The sequence below is a fragment of the Carassius auratus genome, chromosome 17, assembly GCF_003368295.1.
Source record: "Carassius auratus strain Wakin chromosome 17, ASM336829v1, whole genome shotgun sequence".
Lineage (NCBI taxonomy): Eukaryota > Metazoa > Chordata > Actinopteri > Cypriniformes > Cyprinidae > Carassius > Carassius auratus.
In genome coordinates, this window is record NC_039259.1 from 12,044,239 (window position 1) to 12,069,638 (window position 25,400).

General features: G+C 37.0%; 1 protein-coding gene across 3 annotated transcripts in view; it reads left to right on the forward strand.

Annotated features, from left to right (window-relative positions):
* Positions 1 to 25,400, forward strand: part of LOC113117278 (arf-GAP with SH3 domain, ANK repeat and PH domain-containing protein 2-like) — a 59,665-nt gene that overhangs the window by 3,298 nt on the left and 30,967 nt on the right. For all 3 annotated transcript variants that reach the window (XR_003294145.1, XM_026285855.1, XM_026285857.1), the window contains exons 2-4: positions 13,651 to 13,723; positions 23,970 to 24,115; positions 24,569 to 24,643. Coding sequence is in view for 2 of the 3 variants with exons in the window: in XM_026285855.1 (XP_026141640.1) it covers positions 13,651 to 13,723; positions 23,970 to 24,115; positions 24,569 to 24,643 (294 nt within the window). In the remaining variant the exon portion in view is untranslated. The remainder of the gene's footprint in view (positions 1 to 13,650; positions 13,724 to 23,969; positions 24,116 to 24,568; positions 24,644 to 25,400) is intronic.

The window sequence follows — 25,400 nt, forward strand, 5'->3', positions numbered from 1 at the left end:
CGAGGAATTGAGATTCTAATGAACAAAAGCTAAAACAACACTAGCACCTGTTCTCTTTGCACGTTGAGACGTTTTTTCTTTTTTTTTTTTTAAACCTGCTGTCTTTTTAGACCATAATTCACCCCTTGTGAATAATTTAAAAAGGCAATATGAAATTGCATTTGCATCCCATTTACTTACAGGATGCATTTTCAAATGAAACAAGATATTCAGCTGGGAAAGTGTAAGAAATAAAATGAACATGGACTTTATCCATCAGGATTTGATTGGAAAAGAAAAGCGACCCTGGTGATATCAGCCGTAAAGGAGAGTTGTTTGAGAGTAAGTGCTTCTCTGGTGGTCACCATGCTGTGACTCCCATCGATTTTTCTGGGAAAATTTCCCCTTTGATTTGGGCCAAAGACACGGCCCTTTCCCAACAGATTCTGGAATTCTTTTTCTCACATGATAGATGCTGAAAGACCCAGAGTCCCTGATGACATCTTGGAAAAGTGCGGTTGAGGAAATCCCATTAATTGGGTGGAGCAGGGTGCATTGATCTGCTAGGGTACAAGTGCACTGGCCTTTGTTTAGTGAGTGTTAATGGGGGTAGGGAGGCCCTCCGTCCCGTCCAGGGGGTTTGTCACAGTTTACAAGGGACAACTCTCTTTTCAGGGCCATTGTGAAATGTCAAGCTCTACTTCTTCATTAATTAAGTTCTCACTATTGATTCGTTGCTGTTTCCTTTAAAGATGGGCATCCTTTTCCCAGAGATGCCTGTCACTTTTTCATTTAGCAAACCCAACAGCATGCAACGTTTTTGACTTTTCCTCCGGCTTGCATCATAATCCTGTTTTCTGCTATATATCAAATTTGTAATTGGCTGAGGGATGGATTAAACTGTATATTGGCAGCCATATTGGTTTTGCTCAAAATTTGCAGAAGTATTGTTATGATTATGCTTATATAATCTATTTTATATTGCTAAGTGATTTCCTTGGAAAATGAAAAAGTCAAAGTCATGATCTCAGAGTGTTCATCTGGAGTTTTGGGGATTTTTCTAAAATGTGCGAACGCCACCTGCATGTCCACATTTCGACAGGCTCTCTTGAGCGCTGCTATTTTTACAGAAGCTGAATTTTTAATGCTTCTGCTGAAATCTTATAGACATATGAGGATTATGAAACGGCAGTTTCTGCTCGTTTATCTCTGAAAAACAAATACAAATCCTGCAGATTTCCAAAGGTTTGTCAGGTTTCTTAAGGACTTAAAATTTCACATTTTTTGACATTAAAAAGAATAGCTCATCCAAAATGACATTTTTATTCACGCATTTCAAATTTTTTTTTCCATGACCAGTTTAATTTTTAAAGAATGTTTGTACAGCTACTTTCCACACAACAGCTGTTTATAGTGACCACATCTGTAAAGATCTAAAAAAGACAAACAGATCATAAAAGCAAGCAGTAGTAATACAGTTTACTTTCTTCCATATGGTTAGTACACAGTGGTTCTTCAATGCGGAGAGTGTGGGAACCGTTTCTTAGGGATTGAATGCTTCTCCAACACACACATTTGGTCTTAATTTTGTCAGATTGAGCCTTCATCGGTCTCCTGGAGTTTACACACTCCCTTGCAGTCACTTTAAATTATAAAGCAGTCGTTAAAACAAGAGCCAATGTCAGTCTATCCATGTCGCCTTTTGTTTTTCAGGTAGTCTGAGTCAAACGAATCACTAGACAGACATCTTTTTTCCTTTGTTTAGTGTTCATATTTGGCCTACTGTAAATTGTCAGTGTTCAGGGGGAGTTAGTTTTCTGGCTTTACCTGTTTGACAGTTGTCTTCCTTGTCCAGTTGGCTTAATAAATATAGACATTTGTTATGTGTCGAAGGAAAAGGGATCCATTCATTCAATTAAAAAGAGTAAAAAGGTCATGGGTTTGGAGCAGTTTGATTTATTGTAGGTGCACCATCCCTTTAAGACGGCATCTTAGATCTTGGGTTAACCACTAATCCCATGGGCAAGGTAACATTGTGTTTGCGTTTTTACGTTTACAGCTCAACTCAGGTGCAAGATTTTGGAAGAGCTTTGGTCAGTCCAGTCCAGCATGTCTCTTAACACGTCATGTGCTGTGTAGCCAGTGACATAAAACAGTTTTTATTTTCTTTGAAGTGACTACCGCAGGGCAAAAGGTCTTCCTGTTGACAAGTACTTCCACTAAAGGCAAAAGGATGTATAAACTAATGAGCTTTCAAGAGAGGAACCTTCACTACTCATCACAAACATCACATGCTTAATTTGCTTAAATGTTTTCTAAAATGAGGATGGTGTGCCAGTTCAGTTTTGTATGGTTTCTCAAAAGGACTTTGACCCAGTCAAGTTGGTAGTTGTCTGTGATCACAGCAGCGTGTTGCACTTTCCCTTCTTTTGTTTCTCTCTCTTTTTCACTTATTCACACAGACAGACACACACACACACACATACTCACTCACTCAGCTTAAACAGTGGAAGTTTTGTTGAGTTGAACTGCCATCAAGAGTGGTCCACACAGCTTTATTATGTGCTGTTTTCTTGCCTGGAAAATGAGTCCATTAGTAATGTGTTTTAAGGTAGAGATGACACACTGGTGTGTGTGCGTGTGTGTTTATAGGTGAGCATTTTAACCCTAGTGCTCTAGAGTTACCTTCGTTTTTATGGAGCACTTAACAGCGTTCCTGAGGGAGACCGTATTTGTTTGACACTGGTTGCTTAGGGCAGTCCCGTGACGCTTCAAGAGACGAATCTCAATAAAACCTGTTTGAGTTAATAGAGCATATCATTTAGTCTTGCGAAATCACTTAAGCAAAGTCCATTGTGCTTTTATAGTAACAGTTTCTATTTATGGCACAACAATACATTTTTATTGCTTTTGTCTTTGTCTATATGACACTAAATTGCACTTTGCATGTTCTCAGCATGCATCATTTTCTAAAAGGTAATTCCAATTGCATAATTCTGATTTCATTTTGTAAGAAACATTTATTTACTAAAGTAAAGGTCATTGCTTCTGTAGAAGCCAAGCTAAGCCTACTCTGTACTCTAATGAAGCCAACCTTCTTCTGTAGTCTAGTGAAGGCTGGCCTAGACTAGTGGTAGACCGATATTGTTTTTTTTGACTGCCGATATCTTGGAAAAGGATATATATATATATATATAAAATAAAGTTACTTAAACTTAAGATGACAATGTACTTTTCACAAATAAATAAATATTTAATAAAAATATAATTTAAAAGGAAGTAAACACTGTAACCAACAGGGCACTGATTATTCTGGGAAGTTTGTGTGCATTCAAATAAAGTCAGGGTAACACTTGAATAAGTTTGTAAGGTTTGTGAAATGAAATGTTCATTAGCAGATTCAAAGATTTGTTTAAATTATATAAATGCATATTTGTTTAAAGCTCATGGCAGATGAGAAACTATTATAATGTTTGCCTTCCTATTACTAATAATATAAAAGCAATCATTATAATACTTCTTATGTACATTCTTTTGTTTAACCGTTCTGTCTGATTAATCGACCGGAATTAGACAGTACTGTTAATGATAACAGCGTACAAGGAGATTCTCATTGCTGTCAAAATAAAAGATAATAATGCGAATAAAAAATCGGCCAAGCAGAAAACCTTATCAGGTGATGCCGTTATTTGAAAAAAAAAGCCAAATATCGGCCGATATATCGGTTGACCACTAGCCTAGACTGTAATCAATAGAAGACTAGTCTGTAGTATAAAGAAGGCGATTTGAGTCTTATAGTCTAGTAAAGCCTAGTCTGGAACTGTAATCCAGTAAACATGATTCAAGTAAAGTCTGGTAAATCCCAGAATAATCTAGTAAATACGAGAATGCTCTGTTGTCTGGGTTTACCTACTAAACTCTGTTTCCCCCAGTTTAGTAGGTAGTCTGACATAGACTGTAATTTAGAAAAAAAAAACAGATTATTCAGTAGCCTTATTTCTGTAGTCAAATGTTACAATACCAGCCTTGATAGTAAAAAAAAAAATGCAGTGCTGTAAAACCCAGCCTCATAGTCTATTTAAACCTATATTGTTCTGTAAACTAGTAAAGCCCAGTCTACTCAACAGTCTAGCAAAGTTTAGTATCTGTAGTAGGGCGGTCAAAAAATAAATAAATCACATTTTGAATATTAATTGAATTTAAAATATAAATCCACATTAGAATGGAAAATATTGCATTTCAATTTTAGGTGTGCGACAGGTAGCCTTATCAGTGTAACTGTCCTTGCATTTAAAAAATTTTTTTATTTTTTTTTGCCTATCCTGTTGAACCCACTGGATGCAGTGTTGTTTAGAAGTCTATAACAAGTCAGTAACAATTTGCAGTGTTTAAAAGCCCAGCTTCATGTAGTCTAGTAAAACCAATATCATTCTGTAAACTAGTAAAGTCCAGTCTAGGCCTATTCTGTAGACTAGTAAAGTTTAGCCTAGTCTATAGTCTAGAAAAGACCAGTCTAATCTTTATTCTAAGAGAAGTCTGTAACAAGTCAGTAACAGTTTGCAGTGTTGTAAAACCCAGCCTCATAGTATGTAGACTAGTAAAACCAATATCGTTCCTTAAACTAGTAAAACCCAGTCTAACTCTAACGCTCTTCAGCTGCATTGCTTCAAAAAAAAGAATGCACGCTTTACTCCGGTAATGTGTTTTTAAATGAGTTGCCGTTTTTCTTTCTGTTTTCTCTCCTCTCATGTCTGAAGCTGGTTTGCTGAGTGGGCTCGTCTAGATGTGCCACGTTGCCACAGCAGCTTACGTCATGCATCATTTTTAGGCAATTTACACTAAATCAACTGTATTTTGTGTACTCCAGAATTAAAGTGAAGTTTAGTAGCAATTTTCTGATGGCGAATATGTGGGAAGGTGGATAAGGATGAGTTCTGTGGTGTAAACTGAAATATAAAAAACACTACTGCTGTTTTAAGAACGGTGGCATTAACTGCTTTTACCGCACTCTTGGTCCCTCTCTGTTGTGTGTTTGTGAACAAACTGTGTCGCAGGCTGAGCTAATAAACCCTTGTTGTGATCCCAATTGGGCTGGTGTAGCAGACAAGGTGTTCTGGGAGCATTATTGAGTGGATACACCACAGCACAGTTATGGAGCTCAATACAATCTACGCACACACAATATTAAAAGCCTCCAGCACAGTGGCCCTCCTATTCTTCATTCATTTGTGTGCAGCTCTTTAAAAATGCCATATCTGTGTGTAGCTCATTGAAATTCATGCTGTATTGTTTTGATGCTGCATGAGTGTCTACAAACCACATTTAGTATTTCAAGAAGTGAAGATGGATGTCAGTTTGCATTATAGATATTGTTTTACGCAAAGATTGGGGTCAAGCCAGATACCAAGTGAGATACTGGTTTCCTGAGTTTAGTGGTAAAGTAAATGGCGGTAGAGCTGTATTTTTGAATTCCTTTAGATTCCTCTTTCTGCAACAGTCAATGACTGGGAAAAGGCTATTCTTGTTTCTGGATGGCAGTGACAACTCAATTATAGTGCCCTGGAATAGCTCTGTGTACATCTAGTGAAGAAATCAGATGACCATTTCAGAAAAACAGACAATCCAATAGAGATTTTTTCTCTCTCTCTCCTTTCACCACTATTGACAAAGCAAGTTGTTTTACTGTTTACATGCTTGACACACCAAGAAGACGTCACTGTTTGACCCTAAGTCAAAGAGTGCATTAAAAAATGCTGGGCAACCCTCCAGATCCGTTCCCTTTCCGCTGCTCAAAAACATCTGTTTGAGGCAAAATTTGAGAGGCTTGAGGAAATCAGAAACAGATTGGCTTGTGAAATGAAAAAAATCTGGATTTGGTGTAGCTGACAAGGTAGATATACTAAAACCAACGCTCTCTGTGCTTGATTTCATATGATAAATAAAGTTAGTTATTTTAAAAAAGAGCACAACTGCAGCTTTATACAACTAGTCTACATATGCACAGTGACACATACGCAAACAAAAATATGTTCTAAAAGCTTTGAAATGTACTCTTTTATTTTCATTTTTTTGTATTCATGTTGGTTATACATAATTTTTGAAAAACTTTTCTTCAAGAAAATTAGAATTTAATACCTCTAAAAAATAACGTGGTGTAACTGAGTCATGTTTTTTTTTTCATGTTTATACATTTATTTTTTTTTCTCTCGAAAATATATATAATGTCTTTATTTTTATTAGAGTATTTTTTTTTATTCAAAAATACCATTCAGGTTTTTTTTGAAGTCACATCACATTTTACAAACTTAAGTGACTAGTCATAAAATATATAATAATAAGAGATAAGTTCTAAATTGATTGAGAGATAAAAAAAAAGAGATGCATTGATTCTGTGTATAAATTGCAATGGTTATGTATTTTTAATAAGTGAATAACCTAAATTGACCAATGTACAACGTTGTTTGCATGATGATAAATTGAACTCTCTTTTAGGTTTGAACTGAGACAAATTAGGCACTTGAGAGTTGGAGCACACCCATGCCTCCGTCGCTAGAGTGGACCACACAGGGTGGAGTTTACTGCCTGTCTGGGCTATCAGACTGCTCCATAATAACACGCCACTCTCATGGCTCCCATTCACAAACACTACAGCGGTGTCGGATATCACACGTGAAGAAAACGCGACCCAGAACTGCACCACCCTTCCCAATATTTGTTTGTCTAGCAAAAACATCTGGTGCTTCTGTGAATCCTGGATGTTAATCGGCTCCCTTTCCCTGCTGAATTGGATAATTGCGATCCAGGCCTCTTTTGGCCCAAGTTCAAGTGTGTTTAGACCGTTGTTTTTTGTCTGGTTTGGGGGGATGAAAGTGCGACATGTAATAAAGTGACACCAGACAGGAGCCAAGCACGTGCCCCGCAGACGACGCTCCCATGATTCCTGCTTTGTTCTTCAAAGTGGGCGGCACTGGCATCTGGGTTGAGAGTAGAAGGCATGTGGTGAGAGGAAGTACAAAGTAGATTGTGATGCATCAGAAATATGCTGGTGGCCACAATTGCTTTTGTTTTTGTCAGTTTGGGGTGGTGGGAATAGAGGGGGTGAGTGTGAACCTACTCTAGACATGTCTGGGAACAATGCAGACCGGGTCACGGTTAATCCCACCATGTGCAGTGATCCTGAATCATTATGTTCAGTGATTGAACTGTGGATTTCATCCATCCATCTTAAAAAAATACTGCTTCCACAAAAATATTAAGCAGCACAACTCTTTTCAACATTGATAATAATAATAAATGTTTCTTGAGCACCAAATCAGCAGTGACACTGAAGACCGGAGTAGAAAAATCTGCTTTCTGAATTATTCATACAGTTATTTTAAACTGTAATAATTTTCACAGTGTGGTTACTGTTTTTTAATGCTAATTCAAATCTGCAAAGGCATTAAGGTAAAAAAAAATCTTGTGTAATGCAGTGTTAGTGTGTTAAATCTTCACATTGGGCCAGGTGTGGCTTAACGGGCCAGACGGCCGATTAGGGCCTTGCTTCGGTCAGCTGTTTTGGGCTGATGGCCGGTTGTGGTTGGGCTGTTTCTCGAGTGGTGGTAAGCAGGGCTTAAACACATGTGATTTTGGTGAATATGGCTGAGGTTGTTAAATAATGGTTTCCAGACAAGCAGGAAGACATTATGTTTTCTAAGAATAAAATAAAATACGTTTTTATAAACTTTTCATTCCTGTGTTGTGGATTAAACTTCGAAACCAATGAAACCAAATGGCAAATAGCAAATAAGATATAATCTGACACACTGCTCTTATTTTCAATGGTTTTTCAAATATTAGTAAGTACTGAAGTAGTTTGAAAAAAAAGAAGGAAAATTAATTTAAAAAAAATGTGCTAAAAAAAAAATCTCATCATTGATGCATCTTTCAGACACTTTATCTATTAAATATTGGAAGTTGGGTTCAATTATGGTCATTATTTTCCTTGTTTGAAGCAATGCTCCACTGGATCAAGGCTTGGTACTGTCAGTTTGACACAGTTTGGCAATAAGAGAAAGTTTTTCCCATTTGGCCCATGGTGTGACTCTTCCCTGGTGTCCCATAAATCAGGGTCACTGCCGCCTGAAAGGGTGATAAGCTCTGAAGCCCAGTGCTCTCCCGCCAATGTGGGGAATATAGAGTGACACCGTCACCCAAGCAATGGCCTGGCACCTTCAGAGATGCTGCTTTCCAGACTGGAGCGGGACAGATGGTGCCTGACGTCATATTGACTTGAAGGTCCCTATTTCACTGTGCTGGGATAGTCATCAAACCTTCGGTTTGTAATGTTTTGGCAGGGTTCAGGGTGTCTGTTATACATTAGTTAACGGAAATAAAGCAAATGAAAGATGGGACACTGTGCGCCAGCGTGAGATAATGATGCCAGGACACCGCTAGTACAAGGAATGTCTCATTTCTCTGGCAGATGCTGTGTCAACTATTATCAACTATCTAGTGCTATCAAAGATGACATTGTGACATGGTTGCACTTTTGGAAACAGAAGAACAAAGAGCGCAATGAAACACAAAGTCCATTTGGGACATATTGAAGTCCGCTTATAATAATAATTTTGCAAAGAGTCTGAAAAATCCCAGTACATTTTTTAAACTTTCCATGGGAAGTTAAGCTAGGGGATTTTGGAAATATTCAAAGTTGGTATTTATGGGAATAGACGGGAACATAACCTACATCTTGTGTGATAACAAAAAACTTGCTAGCAGAAAAAATGGTTTAGCTAGCTAGCTAGCACCATGATAGCTGGCATCTTAAATGAGCAAAGAAATTATGTTAGCTAGCTTACATTTAAAATATCTTATTTACTGGCTAGCTAACTGATGAATAAACACATTTTTATTTTGCTAATTAAACTTACAATACAATAAATCCAACTCTCAGTTGAATCAAATTCTCCATAGTAATACTATCAGAACTTATTTGACTGCTCAAATGCAGTAGTGTGACTTCAATATTCCTGCTGTAGTGGGCGGATTCTAGAAATGATATGTGCATGTGATTGATGAATGTGCATGGTAGAAATTCATCTGATTTTGCATTAAATCTGGTTGTTTTAACCAAAACTGTGCTGCGAGATGTTTTTTCAACCTACATTTAATTTCCCTCTTATAGGCTAATTTGCAGTTTTGCAAATTACCTGTTTATTCTCATTTTCCCCATTAATTAATCAATTGATTTTGCAACCCTAGTGAAAATCAAATACAATTTTGTAATTCCAATTTACTGGATCATTTTCCACCTCCCTGACCTCACTACTTGAACAATGTTTAGCACAAGTGTAAATTTCTCAGTGCTCCCACACTGGCTGGTAAAATCGAATTTGAACCAGTTCACCAAATTGAACTGAACCATCTGAAACAGTCGCTGCATGACTCTAGGAGTACAGAATATGGGTGTAATCATTCCTATGATGCCATTTTTTTTTTTTTTTTTGCAAACTAGCTCAATTTCTGTAAATGACCTCGGTTGTGATCAGCTGATCTCCATGTACTATTATGCTGAGTGACTGTAAAGGTGTTGATATGTAAATCTGAACAAGCATATGGACATATGAGTGGTCACAAATGTACAACTCTTATACCTTCCACAGACTGTGCAAATTCAGCTATCTTATGAGATTGTTACAAATCCCACTGTTCTGAATGGATCAAATAAAGCTGGGTATGATGTGTGTAGACTCTACGATGATGACAACTAAACCCCTTTAACATTGCATGTCGGACCCGACAAATTACCGGAACATTGCCAGGTCACCTTCTGTGTGAAAGCAAACACGTCCCGGGATTGATTACAGCATTGAACCCGGGTCGGGGACCTAGTAACTTTGTCGGGTTCAACCCGGGATGAGTGCTGTGTGAACAAAAGCCAGATCTAATGCCATGTCGAAGTGATGACGTGCGTTATCGTGTGAGTCTTTTACCGGCTGTTTTGAAGAAAGATCAATGTTCGCGATGAAAAAAATAGGTGCAAACTGTAATGAAGCAGAGATCAGTTAGTTCCTCACTTTCCGAGATGATGCCAAGATCCTCACTTGCTTCAGTGAAAGTATAACGTGCCTAACGTTTTCGACTCGTACATTACACGTCATGCCCTGAGGTCACGTGTCGTTACGGGATCTTTACAGGTTGTGTGTGAAAGCACGCACATATCCCGGGTAATCACTGGCAGTGTGAAAGTTCAAAATCTAGCAACCCAGGAACAATTGCCGGAACACTTTACCCATGTATTTGCCGGAATGGCAGTGTGAAAGGGGCTCTATTAAATCGTAGGGCACGATGCAAGTTTGTGTAGATTAATTTATGTCATCAGTATCCACATACTAGTTTTCCTTTTTTTTTTTTTTCTCCATGGTATTCAAGCTTGAACACCACGTCACGTTGACACTGCCAGTAAAATTTTGGCAGGCTATCTTTGGTCGCAAGACCATAACAGCAGCTAGTCTCTCTTCATACTGGCTGCAGAAGGTCTGGGAACCTTGGCCACTTCGAATGGCCAAGGCCTGCCCAAGAGGCCATATGATTGACAGGTAAAGCAACCAATCATGTTTCGTTTTGTGCTGCGTCATGCTTAGGTACGTGGAAATGTCCCCATAATAACTAAACTCATGGAAATATTTTAAAAGATTCTACAGATTTTTGTACGGTGTATACCAGGCTTTTCAGAGGACACTTTTCAGTTTCAGATGAAGTGAGGTATTTCCACAGATCAAGAGCGAGTGTGAGGCAGGTGTGTAATTCATTTCACACTGTCAGAATCCCGAACACAACATCTTGTCTATCCCTGCATGCTTATTTAACACCCAACACTCTCACAGAGGAGTCTGTCAGAATGTGTTCCAACATAGTGAAAATATCGCTCGAAAGCTAAATGTGGTATATGCGTCTCTTTTGGTGTGTCCCTCTTCGTTTCTCTGCTAACGCTGACTGATGAAGTTTGATAGGCACTTAGCCTATTCAGTTCTGTCCTCTGCATTCTTTCAAGGACCCCGTTTAGTGCCTCACTGATTTAAATCAAAACCGATGAAGATTAATGTTGAAAAATACCACCGTGTTGTCATAACAGCACTCCAATGAGCTGTGGAAAGAGATTCATGCCTTGAATTTTCCCTTCTGGATTCGCTAGAAGGTGTAGCTTAGGAAATGCAAAAGTCAAATCTCCTTCCGAGATGTGCGTTCATTAAAACATGGCCTCAGTTTGTCCAGACTGAGTGCCTCACTTATAGATAAAGGGCAGTAAAATGAGATTAAGTGAAGGAGTAGAGGGTCCGTAGAGATGAAGATAAATGGAGGCTGATAGCGGTTTCAGATGACAGAGAGCTACTCGATCATTCTGTCAGATTTTACAGACATTGCACATCTCTAATGCAGCCTTTTCTGCACATAAAAAGGAAACAAATGGTTTTGTGAGGCAATAGAAGAGCTTTGTTCTGTTATGGACGGGAAATTGACAGTTTTGTGTGGAATTGTTCCATAAAAATGGAGGATTCATTGGAAAACATTGTCAGGAATTCAGTATTTAATGTGAAATAGGCCTATATTTAATAGCACAGCTACTAAATGACCATGTTATTGTCATCTGATGCCATCATTTTACCACCAAAGTTCTTTTTCTGGAAACTTGTAGATTTAGTTTTTCGGTATTCTTTGAGTAGAATGTTTTAAAAACAGCATTTATATGAAACATAATGTACCTTATTAACATTATTATGTCTTAACTGTCAACTTTTGTTTTTTGAATGTGATTTGTATCAAGCTCTTAGAGTTTGCAGCATCCTAACATCAGACTCTTATTATATCTCTTAAGTTTTGTAGCGGAGCATTACAGTATTGTAAAGAGACAGGCGGTGGTTACTGAAGTGGTAGTAGTTTCACAAAACTATGGTTAGTTAATGTGGTGTTAATGTAAATTTCTTTCTATTTTTATGAAATCATTTGGTTTATTAATAACTGTACTGTTTTCTTAGTAAACTCTTATTTTGCTTTGTCAGGCGTCTTGGTTTTGGTGGTTCACGGTCGAGCTAACAGTAAAAGCATTGTCAGTCTACCTACCGCTCTGAAACCGAACTCTCCGCTAAATTAAACACGGCCAGCCGTCAGACGAGCATCTAGAAAGCTTTCCTATGACAATAAATATTACACAGCGTTTTTAATAAAAGCAGGATTTACATTCTTCTATGTTGGGAGCAGCGGAGGTTCCTGTGAACAGGGCCCAAAGGCAGAGGATGTTGAGGCCAGTGTTTCATTCGGGTTATCTGGAGGTCTGAGGTATTATAAGCAGCGTGGAGGTACTGAGAGGTGATTGGAGGATGTGTGATTGGTTGACCGCATCTGAACTGGGCTGCTTCTGTAGAGAAACTACTATGTTGAGACACTATTTCCCTTTTCAATGCCTGATGCTAATTTTTGATTTGGTATCATTATATTTTTTTAGGTTTCACCTTGCTGTGGTACTGAATGGTATGCTGTCAGGGCTGCATGATTTAAGAACAATTAAATCATAATTGTTTGTTTTTGCAATTTTATTGTGCAAAAATGTGTGTGTTTGTTAATTAAAAAACAGGTTTTGCTGAACTTGTTTGTAGGGCTGCATAATTTGGTCTAAATATTTTTGTGATTATATGACTTTAAAAAAAAAGGTAGCATTAAAAGTTAAGAAATGTGATTTAATTTCCATGAATCGGTTTCAGTTGACCAAATTTACTGATTTCTTTTTTAAAGATTACACAAAGGCAATATTTTAATTATTTATTTTACAGTTATTTAAGTTTTTTTATATTAGGAACATATAAATACAATCAATATAATTTTATATTCAACATTTTTTGGCATGTTTCGAATATGTTTTGTTCTCTTTAACCCTTTCAAGCCATTTGAGAGCAGATATACATAGATATTGTCAAAAGGCTGAAAAATAACAAAATGTAGCCGTTTACTTAAAGAAATAATAAAATGTTATATTGTGAAATGAGTAATGAAGAGTTATCCATTTTATTGAAGCAAGCATGTCTTTCATATGTAATCAACAATTACATTATAACTGTAACAAATCCAAATAAATGTGGTTACATCATATATATTAATCAAATCAAGAGCTTGTGAATCACAATTGAATTGAATCATAAAACTGTGTACAATAACAACACTCAGATTTATCCTTTAAAGTCTGTTATTTTCTTGCTTATGCTTCGTACTCTTCTGGAATGCTGTATTGCTGTGTGTGTGTGTGTGTGTGTTGCGTCCTGCGATGCAGTGCTCCTGCAGAGGTTTGTTTTGTGAATATGCACAGATTCAGCTGTGCAGTCCTGCCTGCAGACTTCCGCTGCTCCTGCAGTGCAGAGATTGTTTTGGAGTATTTTTAGGAGCTTGCTTTTGAATAATGAATCACCTGCAGACTGAAGACAGCAGGGTCTGGCCCCATGAACACACACACACACACACACACTTGGGTCAGTGTAAGTGTGAGATTCGTATTAGAATGTAACATAAATATAATTAAGGGTCTTTGATAAATGTGTGTGGTGCAGTAGGACTATTGTTAATGTGGATCTGTATTAATGTCCTAAAGGCTTTGGGATGCACATATTATATCTCTCCGTTTCTTTCTGTTTCTGTGTTTAGGCACTCGATGTGGACCGCAGTGTCCTTTACAAGATGAAGAAGTCCGTTAAGGCCATTTACACCTCCGGTCTGGGTAAGTGATCTCAGCCTCTTCACTGCCTCGTCTCTCTGTCATTCATCATCTGGCCGCTGTCTGATTGGATTACAGTCAGGAAATCTCTGGAGCACATCTGCACATCCATCTGATACGAGGAATGTACTCGGCTTTATCTATAGGTGACACTTTTGATACATGATAGGTTGTTGATCATGCTGAAAAACAGAGTTTATCCTTTGGAATGGAACTGACAGTAGGTAGTTTGTTTGATTTCCCTTTTTAGAGATGCTCTGCCTCTCTATGGGTTTTCAAGTGCTTAGTGAAATTTGAAGAGAGTCCTGATACAATGTACTGACTAGGGATACGGCAGAGGGATGGTCAACTAGACGTCCAGCAAGTGATATTTTTTTTAAGTGAGTTTGTTTGCACAAGCACAGTATAAATAAAAAATAAGAAACAAGTTGATATTAAAAACAGTTTGTTCTTAATGTTTTATGTGTTTAAAACATAAATTAAAATAATTAAATTAAAATAATAAAAAAGTATTTTAATACAAAAATTATATTTCATATTATAAATATTGAATATTTGAAAGAATTAATTAAAAAAAATTCCGTAGTGACTGTGCTTTGCTGCCAAAAAAAAAAAAAAAAACTAGTTATGCCTACTTGGTCTTAATATTTTAATACTAAAACTGTATTATTTTGATATTAAGGATTCTAAACAAATATTACACGTTTATTATTAAACATAAATATTTAATATAAAAATAACTTTACATTTGAAATTTTCTAAACTTATTAAAGAAGGCTATTTTTTCCCTTGTTATCATGGCTGTATTGTAACCGTCACATGGTGCTCATTTCCTGTTTATTAAATTGAAGGAATTTAGATCAGTGGAAGTTGTGACAGTAGCTCCGCCCACACTACAAACTCATTGGACTGAATTCCTGCTCCTCATCTATATAAAACTTAACTTAAAGATGCTGTATGTATGTTTTTGACTCTACTAAAGTATAAAAAAACATAATATGCTTGCAGATATTTAAGAAACAAAGTTTACATATTTGTTTATCTGAAAAACAATACTACAGTCAGTTATTCTCCTTTGAAAATGTGTGTTCGGGGCCAGAATGTCGGAAAGTCTTGTTTGTGAGACCCGCCCACTGCCAGTTTACCCGATTGTGTTTCAGCATCTGGGGTTGCAAGTTGGTGGAAAACAAAATGGAATTCATTTCATTTCATTCATCGTCAAGTACGCTTTTCCTGTTGGTCTTGTCAATCTGTCAACCTGTGTGTGCGTCAAGTCTGAGGAGGACAGGCCGGGTGAAGAAAACGCTCTCCAATATTTTGAATTTGGACTACAATATCTAGTTCAACCACTTGGTGTCAATCCTACAAACAGCACCTTTAAAAGGCAACTTAAAGGAACACTCCACTTTTTTTTAACTAGGCTCATTTCCCAACTACCCTGGATTTAAACAGTTGAGTTCTACCATTTTCGAATCCATTCAGCAGATTACTTTTAGCTTAGTTTAGCATAGATCATTGAATATGATTAGACCATTAGCATGTCGCTCAAAAATGACCAAAGAGTTTTTATATTTTTCCTATTTAAAACGAAACTCTTCTTTAGTTAATCCATATACTAAGACCGACGGAAAGGTTCTGGCAAGGAACTTTACTGCCATACCATGGGTTATCGAAACTTCATTTTCCATTGGTTGATTTTTGGATTTAAAATATTTTTACTGTGGGCGGGGCTATTTTTACATCATGCAAAACAAATCTTAATTGGTTAGTCTAAAACTCGGGAACCCAAAATACACATGCAGCTTTACTGAGAAGCATCTGTTTAGGATCCAGCGTTAACAGGCTGTTATCTTCACGCTGAACTTCCGTAGAAGGCGACTTCCATTAGTTGCGCTTTTCCCAGGATATATGTAGTGTTTTACAGTGTTTCCGAGTGATGCTCGATTGAATGGCTTCAGTTATTAGCGTGTACTGAAGGGCAGTTCTTTGTACCCGCTGCCGGGTTGATGTTGAGCCTCTCCATTGTGCCGCCTGTCTCTGCCTATGACAACACGGCTCATTCACACGCTGAGTTTGTTTCGACTGCACAAGAAGGCCCAGACATGCGAGCTCTGCTGATCGACACTTTTCCAGGAACACTACTGGCTCTGTTACGTTGGGACAGCTGTCTCCCACACCCCAGGGGACAGCTGTGCCAGGACGCACCCTTCATGTCTAACCATCACCCATTCGTGCTGATGGGATTCCCAGAGCCATAGCTCCATTATTTTTTCCTGTTTGCGGGTATCGGTGCTTTTGTGTCAATTCACTCCAGCAGGATCTGTTAGACTCATTTGATTATGCAAATTCAAATTCCATGAACTCTCATTGAAAATCATTTGCAAACCTGATCCTTATTTGCATTTTACTGATATAAACACACCTGACTTGTATTAGATATCCATACAGTATTTCAATATCAGATTAAATGAAGGCTCCTATTTTGCCAATTTATACTATTGTGTCTTATAAATAAAAAACTCTAAAAACTAAAATCAGTTTAGTTTAAATTTAAACATCAAAATGTAATTTAAGAATAAACAAAAAATGGCAAAATGCACTAGTTTGTCTTAATATATATATATATATATATATATATATATATATATATATATATATATATATATATATATATATATATAAAAATGAAACCAAAATAAAAAATAATTGGTTTTAAGTGCTACAAGTAAAATTAGGATTCAAAACATTGAGATCAGTGTTTTTTAAATGTTTAAAAACATGGAAATGTGCATGAATTATGAAGTATACAACAACATTAGAAAATGACCAATTAAAAAATGTCTTATAAAATTGGTCAAAAGTAGTTATTCATTAAGGAAGCTTTGTTACATAAGCCTTCATAGGAACATCATGTTGCTCTGCAGTGATAAATCAGAGAATCTCTGCTTACAGGCTGGTGACTCTGGGCGAGTTTGATTAATTTCTCTGTTCTTTACACATTATGTTATCAGTGAGGAACAGGACATCTGCTCTTAGCTGGCTTTAGAGAGGCCGGACAGCCCAGGATGTATGTAAATCTCTCAGAGATTGCAAGAGACAAATCTCCTGATCAGAGCGATCTGAACTACTGGGTCATGTGCAGAGCTTCAGAAATAGGTGGAGAGAGCAGTGAAGGTCTGCTGAGAATTTGAACACCCTTGAATTTAACATTTCTTATCATTATCTCAGCAGATGTTGCGAAGAGCTCAGGACGACAAAATTGTTAATTTGCCAGTTGTGCCAAAAAAAAAAAAAAAAAAACATCCTAAAGAAGCACATTATTTAGTATATATATTTAGTGTCTCCATATGCCATCTCATCTATTAAATAAGCTGCCATTGTGTCTTGAGTAAGGCGAAGGAGATCAGCTCTCACTCCTGACACGTCAGAGCATTCTCTCTTCAGCCCAAGAAACAGGCACTTCTGTTTTACAGTCCTGGATTATTTATGCATGATGATCAGTGTCTACTGCTGACATCGATCTGCAAGCTGTCTAGAGAGGATGGTAGAAAGTGAAGGAGGATGAGATGCTGATGGAACTGGAGCATCTTTCCTGTGTCTGTTTGGAGCCTGAGGCCTACTGGAGGCTTTTGCCAATAATGAAACCTTGAGCTGGCATCAGGTGTCTGAGCGTTTCACAGTAAGACATGTCTAGTAGACCTCAGTCCCCACATATAGAATGGTTTGAAGTGGAGGCTAAATCTTGTAAATCAGCATCACTGGTGGATGGTGCAGAATACAATGAAGTCACCATTCTCCCCATCACAGTTTTCCTCAAGTCCAGTTGTAATTTCCACTCTCTAAATATTTAATCCCTTTAGACAAGCATTTAAACTCACAGACTTTTCCTTGGAAACCCCCATATGTAATAATCATCTTTTCCCAGCCGCCAAACTAGATGCTACTTTCAAGTAATGGATGGACTTGAGCATAGTTCAATATAGGGAAATGTTTAATAAATACTATTTTTGCTAATTACAATGATCTGATGACAAATTACTTTGTTTGGAGTTACAGGTGACGATATTCACAAAACTAAAGATTAAGAAATTGCGCAAATTGAAATTGCAACTTACACCCAATGGAAACACGTAAATTTCGCAAAAACTCCCATATATCGAAAAAGTTTCTACACTCGCATAAGGTGGTCTTTCAGGAAATTTGTAAAAAGAATATTCCGCAAAAATGCAATGGAATTTTTTTTTTTTTTTTTTTTCGCAATTACAGGTCATCTGGTATATGTAAAACTCACATGATAATTCTTTAACTATAACTAAAACCTTCAAGAAACGCCTCATACGTGGCCACCATTAATGCTTGGATAACCCCTTAGTTTCAGAAGCATCCCAGATGCGGCCCTCTGTGCTGCTTCACTAAAGATGCACGACTATGTTTCCTACGATTAAAAATTATGGCTAGTGCGATGGCTTCGATGCATGTTAATCTACCAACCTCTGTTGCCATGACTTATCGTAAGAGGAAATAATTACATTTTAGTCACATAAGATCAGTTAATGGAAACGCTATCATTTCACAATTCTTTTTCTCCAACATCTATAAAATATCACAAAAGGTTTGTGCAAATCTTTAATGGAAATGCAGACTCTAGCTGCCTCTGAAAGCACATACGTTCTTAGTAGGCACTACATTTGGTGAAGAACTTTATTTTCTGACAGTTAAAAGTCTGTTTTATATTGTATGAATGTGTAGTATGAATAATATGCAGATTAACAACGTCTGCCATTTTGGCATGTGATTTATGGCGTTGAATTGCATTCATAACTCCTCTCCTATGACCTCATGGGATACTTAAGTGTCTGTGGATGTGCACTTCAAAATCTCATCCTAAATAGGTCATCCAGGTACTTTTTATGTCTATGAATACAATGAATTTGGACATTGTGTCACATATTGTTTATGCTTACAATATAGTAGAGAATTACTAGACGTTCATTCCAGAATGAATTAGAGTTTTTGAACGAATCAGTTGTGATTCAAATGACTCATTTATAAAGAAAGTCTGCTTATCACAACCTCCTAGCATAACAATATAACCTGAAAATCTCCTGACAGTTTGTCTGGGGCACACAAACACAGATAAGCCGAGTGAGATGGCAAAAAATGCTAGTGCTGTTGAACACTCTTGGAATGTCCAATCAAATATGAGTCTTGAAACCATCTTTATTATTGTATTGCATTAATTCTGTTTATTTAGCATTAAAACGTGTCGACCTGGTTCTATATAAACTCCAGGAGTAGATTGTGACATATAAGGGGGATTTTTGAAACACTATAAACCAGGTACATTGTACACAGGTGTTTAAATGACTCAAGCATTACTCACATGGACCAACCCCTCCTCCACTACAAACTTATCTGAGTTCACAAACATCTGAAACCACATCATAAGCTCAGCAAGTCGGTAGCCAAAAAAAAAAAAAAAAAAAAACGATTTAAAAGGAACACCGTATACTATATGTGTAATAGTGCGTTTCAAATGCTTAAAGATTGTGTCTTTGCCCTAACTGGTGGATTTTTTTGAAGGTGACCGTTAGACAGGCTAATGAAGCAGTCATTCAGACGGCCACAGCATGGAAAGCCTGCTAGGGTTGAGTTACAGTGAGGAAGGACACAGCGAGGAACTAGAGTTTTGCCGTTGCAGATGAGTGGAAGATGTGTAGAGCTCATATGTCGCTTTAAAAACAATAGGCTGATCCAAATGCGCAGTCAGCCAATGCAGCAGAAAACAATACGCCATGTTTAAAGGCCAAACACAGCCGGTGTAGAGTCTGTACACACACCGCCTGGCTGGGAGATTTACTGTCATAACATCAGCTGGAAACCAGCCTGCATGTGAAGAGCCCTACCGTGAATGTCAATGTGAATGCTATTAATTGTGTGTTTAGCTAGTTGTTTAAATAAATTCTGAAGTAGTAAATGAAAAACAAATAAATACAGTCAATTCACATCTATAAAAATTTTAAATAAAAGTTTCCTAGTCCAGTAAATTCTTCAGTTAAAAATAGACAGGAAGGCATTATCAATGTTATCAATCAGTTTTGGTTCCCCAAAGAACCTTACAGTGCAGTTCTTAAAAGAACCATTTTTGTGTGTGTCTGTGTGTGTGTGTGTGTGTAGTATATTTTAATAATTTAAAGAACCTTTTTCCACTGTAAAGCACCTTTTGTGGAATGAAAATGTACCATGTGCCAATAAAGAATTTTTTTTAAGTCTGCATGAAATCAACATGAACTTTATTTACTTTACTAGCGCACATTGTTAGTCTTGATGTAAACAATTAATCAGTGCAAGTTAATCCGCTGAATTTTTTGTTTTGTTTTTGTAATCTTTAATCAAAATCTGAAAATGTACTTCCCTCTGGAACGGAATTCCTTTTTTGATGACATCAGTTTGATGGCTTTGGCAGAATATCCTTAAACGCACTCTCCAACCGTTAGATTGAGAAGCTCAAAAATAAAACCATGCCCTCTGTTGAATATACTGTTTCAGTTGGAAATACGTCACTAGACTGAAATAAAGTCGACAGCAACTTCCGGTTCACGCAAACTTTGAGTGAAAGTCTGCAAGCCTGTAATAAGATGCGATGAGTCATGGTGATGCAGCAGGTGGTTTGAAGGAAAGGGTCTTCACAGCTCATAATCAGACTCTCTCCCACTGTTCTCCTTCCTCCTGCTGTCAGAGAGTGTGTCTGTAAATGTTACAGTAGGCTGGAGAGAGAAAGGTGTATGTTTCAGGTTTTTAGTTTTAGAGCCTGTCATAACTCGATCAAACAATGAATCTATCCAATATCTTGAATTTACAAATAATATTTAATGTATTAAGCAAATGCTGTCATCCATAGTGATTGGAAGGAGCTTTGAATGTTGTTGCCAAGGGGTGTGACTGAGTACTCTACCAAGTAGTTGGTAAAATATATTTTTTTCCCATTAACTTAATGCCTGTAGACAGCAAATCATATTGGTGAAGGAAAAGCACTTTTACAGTAATCCAATGGAAATCCTTCTGGTAAGTGAAGGTTAATTCTTATTTAGAGTATTAATTCAGTCTGTCCCGCACTATTGATGCATCTACTCGGGCATAATTTTTAAGTGTATTATCAACTTGAATGCCATTGCAAACATTATACGGCTTTTTAAGACCTGTTTTTCACCCATTTTGAAATCAGTATAATTTGTGGAGAGATGAAAAAAACAAAACTAGATATTGCAACAATAATAGACACCAGCTTTGACAAGGGTTTGCATGAATGGGCTTAAGAGAGACATTATAAAAAAATGGGATGATGAATTCCTTTTTATTTATTTTCCAAATTCCATTTTTTATTTTTTTATGTTTCTGGATTCCATTTTTTTTTTCATTTAAAATTTTTGTAGACTCTGTTTTAATCGTTAAATTAATGGTTTCAACGATATTAGATTTGTAAAGCCCTATGAAATGTTTTCCTTTTTTTTTAACCAAATTCCATTAATTTCCATAAATTTTCTGGATTCCATTTTATTGGTTTTATTAAATATTAATCATCAAAAATCATCTCTAATTAATTTAAAACAAGTTATTTAAAAAACATTACTACTGTGTTGTGTATTTAAAAAAAAAAACTGTTAAATGAAGTTTCGTAAAAAAAAAATTCTGGTAAATATTCCTTTAAAAATAATATTTAAAAAATAATTTGATTAGTAGTAGTACTACCATTACATTAAGTGATATTTCTGTCACAGTTTCTTCAAGTTAAACCAAACTTTTATTTTGATGGGTTGATGTGAAGACTTTTAGGTTTCTGATTGTATATGGTATAGTTTTACTCAATAAATGATAAGATGTTCATATATTGAGGCAGCAGAGGCTGAAAACACCTCAAGTGTTGCACACACTTCAGTATGTGTATAGTAAATGAAGCCGCGCATCTCCGTCACTCATTCACACAGAGCACACAACAACTTGCTAGTTTCAATGTTAAAAAATCCTGCCTACTACAGAAATAAAACTAATAGAAGTTTGGACTCCTTGAGTTAGAGTTAGCAATTTTACTGATGCATATACTGCACATTTGTGCTCTCATTTGTAATTGAAGCAGGTGCAGCCAATCATCAACTGAACAGGCAAAGGGCATACAAGAAAAACTGGTGCCCTATCCTGCTTTCCCAGTCAGGTATAAGGAACGGTGCTTTCATTTGAATGGAATTTCCACGGCGTACGGCCATCGCATATCCATTATCCTTATTGTCCTGTATCTAATTTCCGTGCCTGTTGTTGTGACCTGGGCAGCACTCCAAGTCTACTCAAGCACACGAGTGCTCAGATCTGCTGGAGTGCATTTCCAGGTCTTCCTTTTGTTTTGCTCAGTCTTGTCGCCACATGGCCCCAGTTCTGGACTGGCTTTAGAACGAAAGCGCACCATCTCACTTCCTTTCCCATTGTGTACGTCCTATTGAGAGACAATAGGTCACCTAAAGAGAAAGCTCTCAAGGAGACTTTCACAAGCTACACTGAATTATTCATAATAGGTGATCGACTATATAGTGAAACTGTATGTCTATTCTTGGCAATGACATTAACTAGTTGTGGGAGGAAGGTCACCCACAAGGGAGGCTTGAAAAGCTCCAGGCGTTGATTACAAACAGGCTTGCACATTGACTAGCATCCCGACATTTTATAACATGCCTGTACTTGTAAATTACACATTTTCCCTGCAGACTAACTATGGGGAGTTTGCAACATCACTGCGCGAGTGAATTACACACTTGCTTGTTTTACCTCTTTCGTTCTTCGCCCCTGGAAAGGATGTCGACTGGGAGTTTGATGGAATTAAGAGGAAGTTCTGGGTTTTTGGATTTAAGTTTCCATCAGGCCCTATCAGGGTCTTTTTGTCTCATCGTACAATAACAATGAGCAGAGTGTGGAAAAGACTCCTTAAAACAATAAATAGGGTATTTTGTGAGTCTATGGTTGGACGTATTAGTGATTAGGTGGACGATAACTGATAATCCTGGAATACATGTCAACACAATAGAGAGGAAAGAAACCAATAGTTGGAAAAAACAATAAGTTAGAGGAGACAAACACAATACAGTGACTGTGAAGAATGTTAGGCTTATTTGTTTGTGTAGAGCTTAAAGGAACACTCCACTATTTTTTTTAAATGGGCTCCTTTTCCAACTCTCCTAGAGTTAAACAGTTGAGTTTTACCGTTTTCGAATCCATTCAGCCGATCTCTGGGTCTAGAGGTAGCACTTTTAGCTTAGCTTAGCATAGATCATTGAATCTGATTAGACCATTAGCATCTCACTCAAAAATTACCAAATAGTTTTTGTGTACTAAGACTGACGGATAATTAAAAGTTCAGATTTTTTGGGCCGATATGGCTAGAAACTATACTCTCATTTCAGCTTAATAATGGGTGCAGCTGCTGCACCCATGGGCAAATCACAACTTTCCATTTCACTTTTCACTTAGTGTACAATGTAACCACAGAAGAGTCAAGTTTTAAATAGGAAAAGTATAGAAACTCTTTTGTCATTTATGATGCTAACGTATCATAAATGACCAAATGCTAATCTATGATGCTAGATGCTAACGGTCTAATCAGATTCAATAATCTGTGTTAAGATAAGCTAAAAGTGCTAGCGCCAGACACAGAGATTGGCAAATGACTTTTTTCAAAAAAGTGGAGTGTTCCTTTAATAGGCCTATTTATTTTAGATCATTACATACAATTTCGTTGCCATATTTAAATGGTTAGTTCACTGAAAAATTATTCACACTCCTGTTGTTCCAAACCCAGTAAGACCTTCGTTCATCAGAACACAAATGAAGATATATGTGGTGAAAATCTGAAAGCTTTCTGACCCTGCATAGACAGCAAAACAATAAACAAGTTCAAGGCCCAGAAAGGTAGTAAGGACATTATTTAAAAAGTCCATATGACATCATTGGTTCAACCGTAATGTTATGGAGCAATGGGAATACTTTTTGTGCACAAAGAAAACAGAAATAATGGTTTTATTATCAAAAATGTCTTCATTTGTGTTCTGATGAATGAAGGTCTTACGCGTTTGGAACGACATGGGGGTGAGTAATTAATGACAGAATTTTCATTTTGGGGTAAACTTTCCCTTTAATTTGAAGAAAGAATGTTTTAAACACTGTTGGATTTACATTGATATAAACTACATTGACATTCTGTTTGTAGCTCATGTGGAGAACGAGGAGCAGTACACTCAAGCTCTGGAGAAGTTTGGAGAGAACTGTGTTTACCGAGATGACCCTGACTTGGGATCAGCCTTCCTGAAGTTCTCAGTCTTCACAAAGGAGCTCACAGCCCTCTTCAAGAACCTGGTGAGGACATTTATTGTGCATTTATGTGATATTTATATAGAGCAAATTGGTTTCAGATATCCTACCTTTTGCTGTTAACGTGCCTTGACCTCTGGGCCCAAAAACTGATCTGGAGTCATTGGCCTACTGGGTGGATCAACTTTCATGAATGTGTTTTAGGAGTTACTAGTGCTGCTACTTAAAAATATATTAAGCTGAACATTATCAGTCACTTTGTAATTTATGATTTAGGATGTTGTCTTGATTGTGATTTTGTTTTAAGGAAAGCTAATGAATAATTCCGCTAACATCATGTTTGCATGAATACCACTTAAACGTCTAATTTCTCTCCCGCTGCAACAGACCTTTTTATTTCCTCTAGTCTTTGTGTTTATCTCTGATTGCAATTAAAGAAAGACAATTGCACAGCTGGGAAGAAAGATATTTTTTTAATGTGGTGCTTTTACTCTCTAGTTTCAGAACATGAATAACATCATTACCTTCCCATTGGACAGTCTGCTAAAGGGAGATCTGAAAGGGGTTAAAGGGGTAAGTTCATTACTTTAAGCCAATAAACAGTTTCTTTTGCTTTTTGGCAGTTTTTCAGCAGCATATTGATCAGTGCTTGTCTCAAGGTGTTTCAGACACATGCACATCAGCCAGTACATAATGGATGGATAATATTCCTTGGCACACAGGTCTCAAGTTTCATGCGTAGTCAGTTAAATTTACGAAGTGACTGAATTTACCCCATAATATGTATCAGATAATATATATAACATTTGACTTTTCATTTTATTTTATACAATTATTATTAGATTATAATTAATTATATCAATATATTAAAATACGTATTTATATATTATCTAATATTTCTTATTGATAAATAATATTACAGTGTTCGAGTTAGGCTGATTGAATGTTGTGCCTAGATATGGTTGGGCTTTGGACTCTCATTTAAATAGCAGTGCAACATTCTACTTTTAAACACAGTGTTCCAAAAATTCCATTGGTTGAATATGTCTGACAGAAACTCTAATACCAGTCTTAGAACCCTGTATGTCTGTTTACACTCACACGAACACGCTTGAGCAGAAGACAGCTGGTAGAAGCTCTATACTGGACTGATTCTCAGAATGTCCTTCCAGGCCGCTTCAGTTCATTAATGTCCACCGTGACCTCCTGACCTTCTCTGCACCATGTGATCGGCTTGTTGGCTCTTAGGGGGAGTCTGATGTGATTTACTCTTAATGAGGCGATTCACTCAGCTCCTTGTCTGGTTTCCCAGGAGACTTCAGTTTCTCTG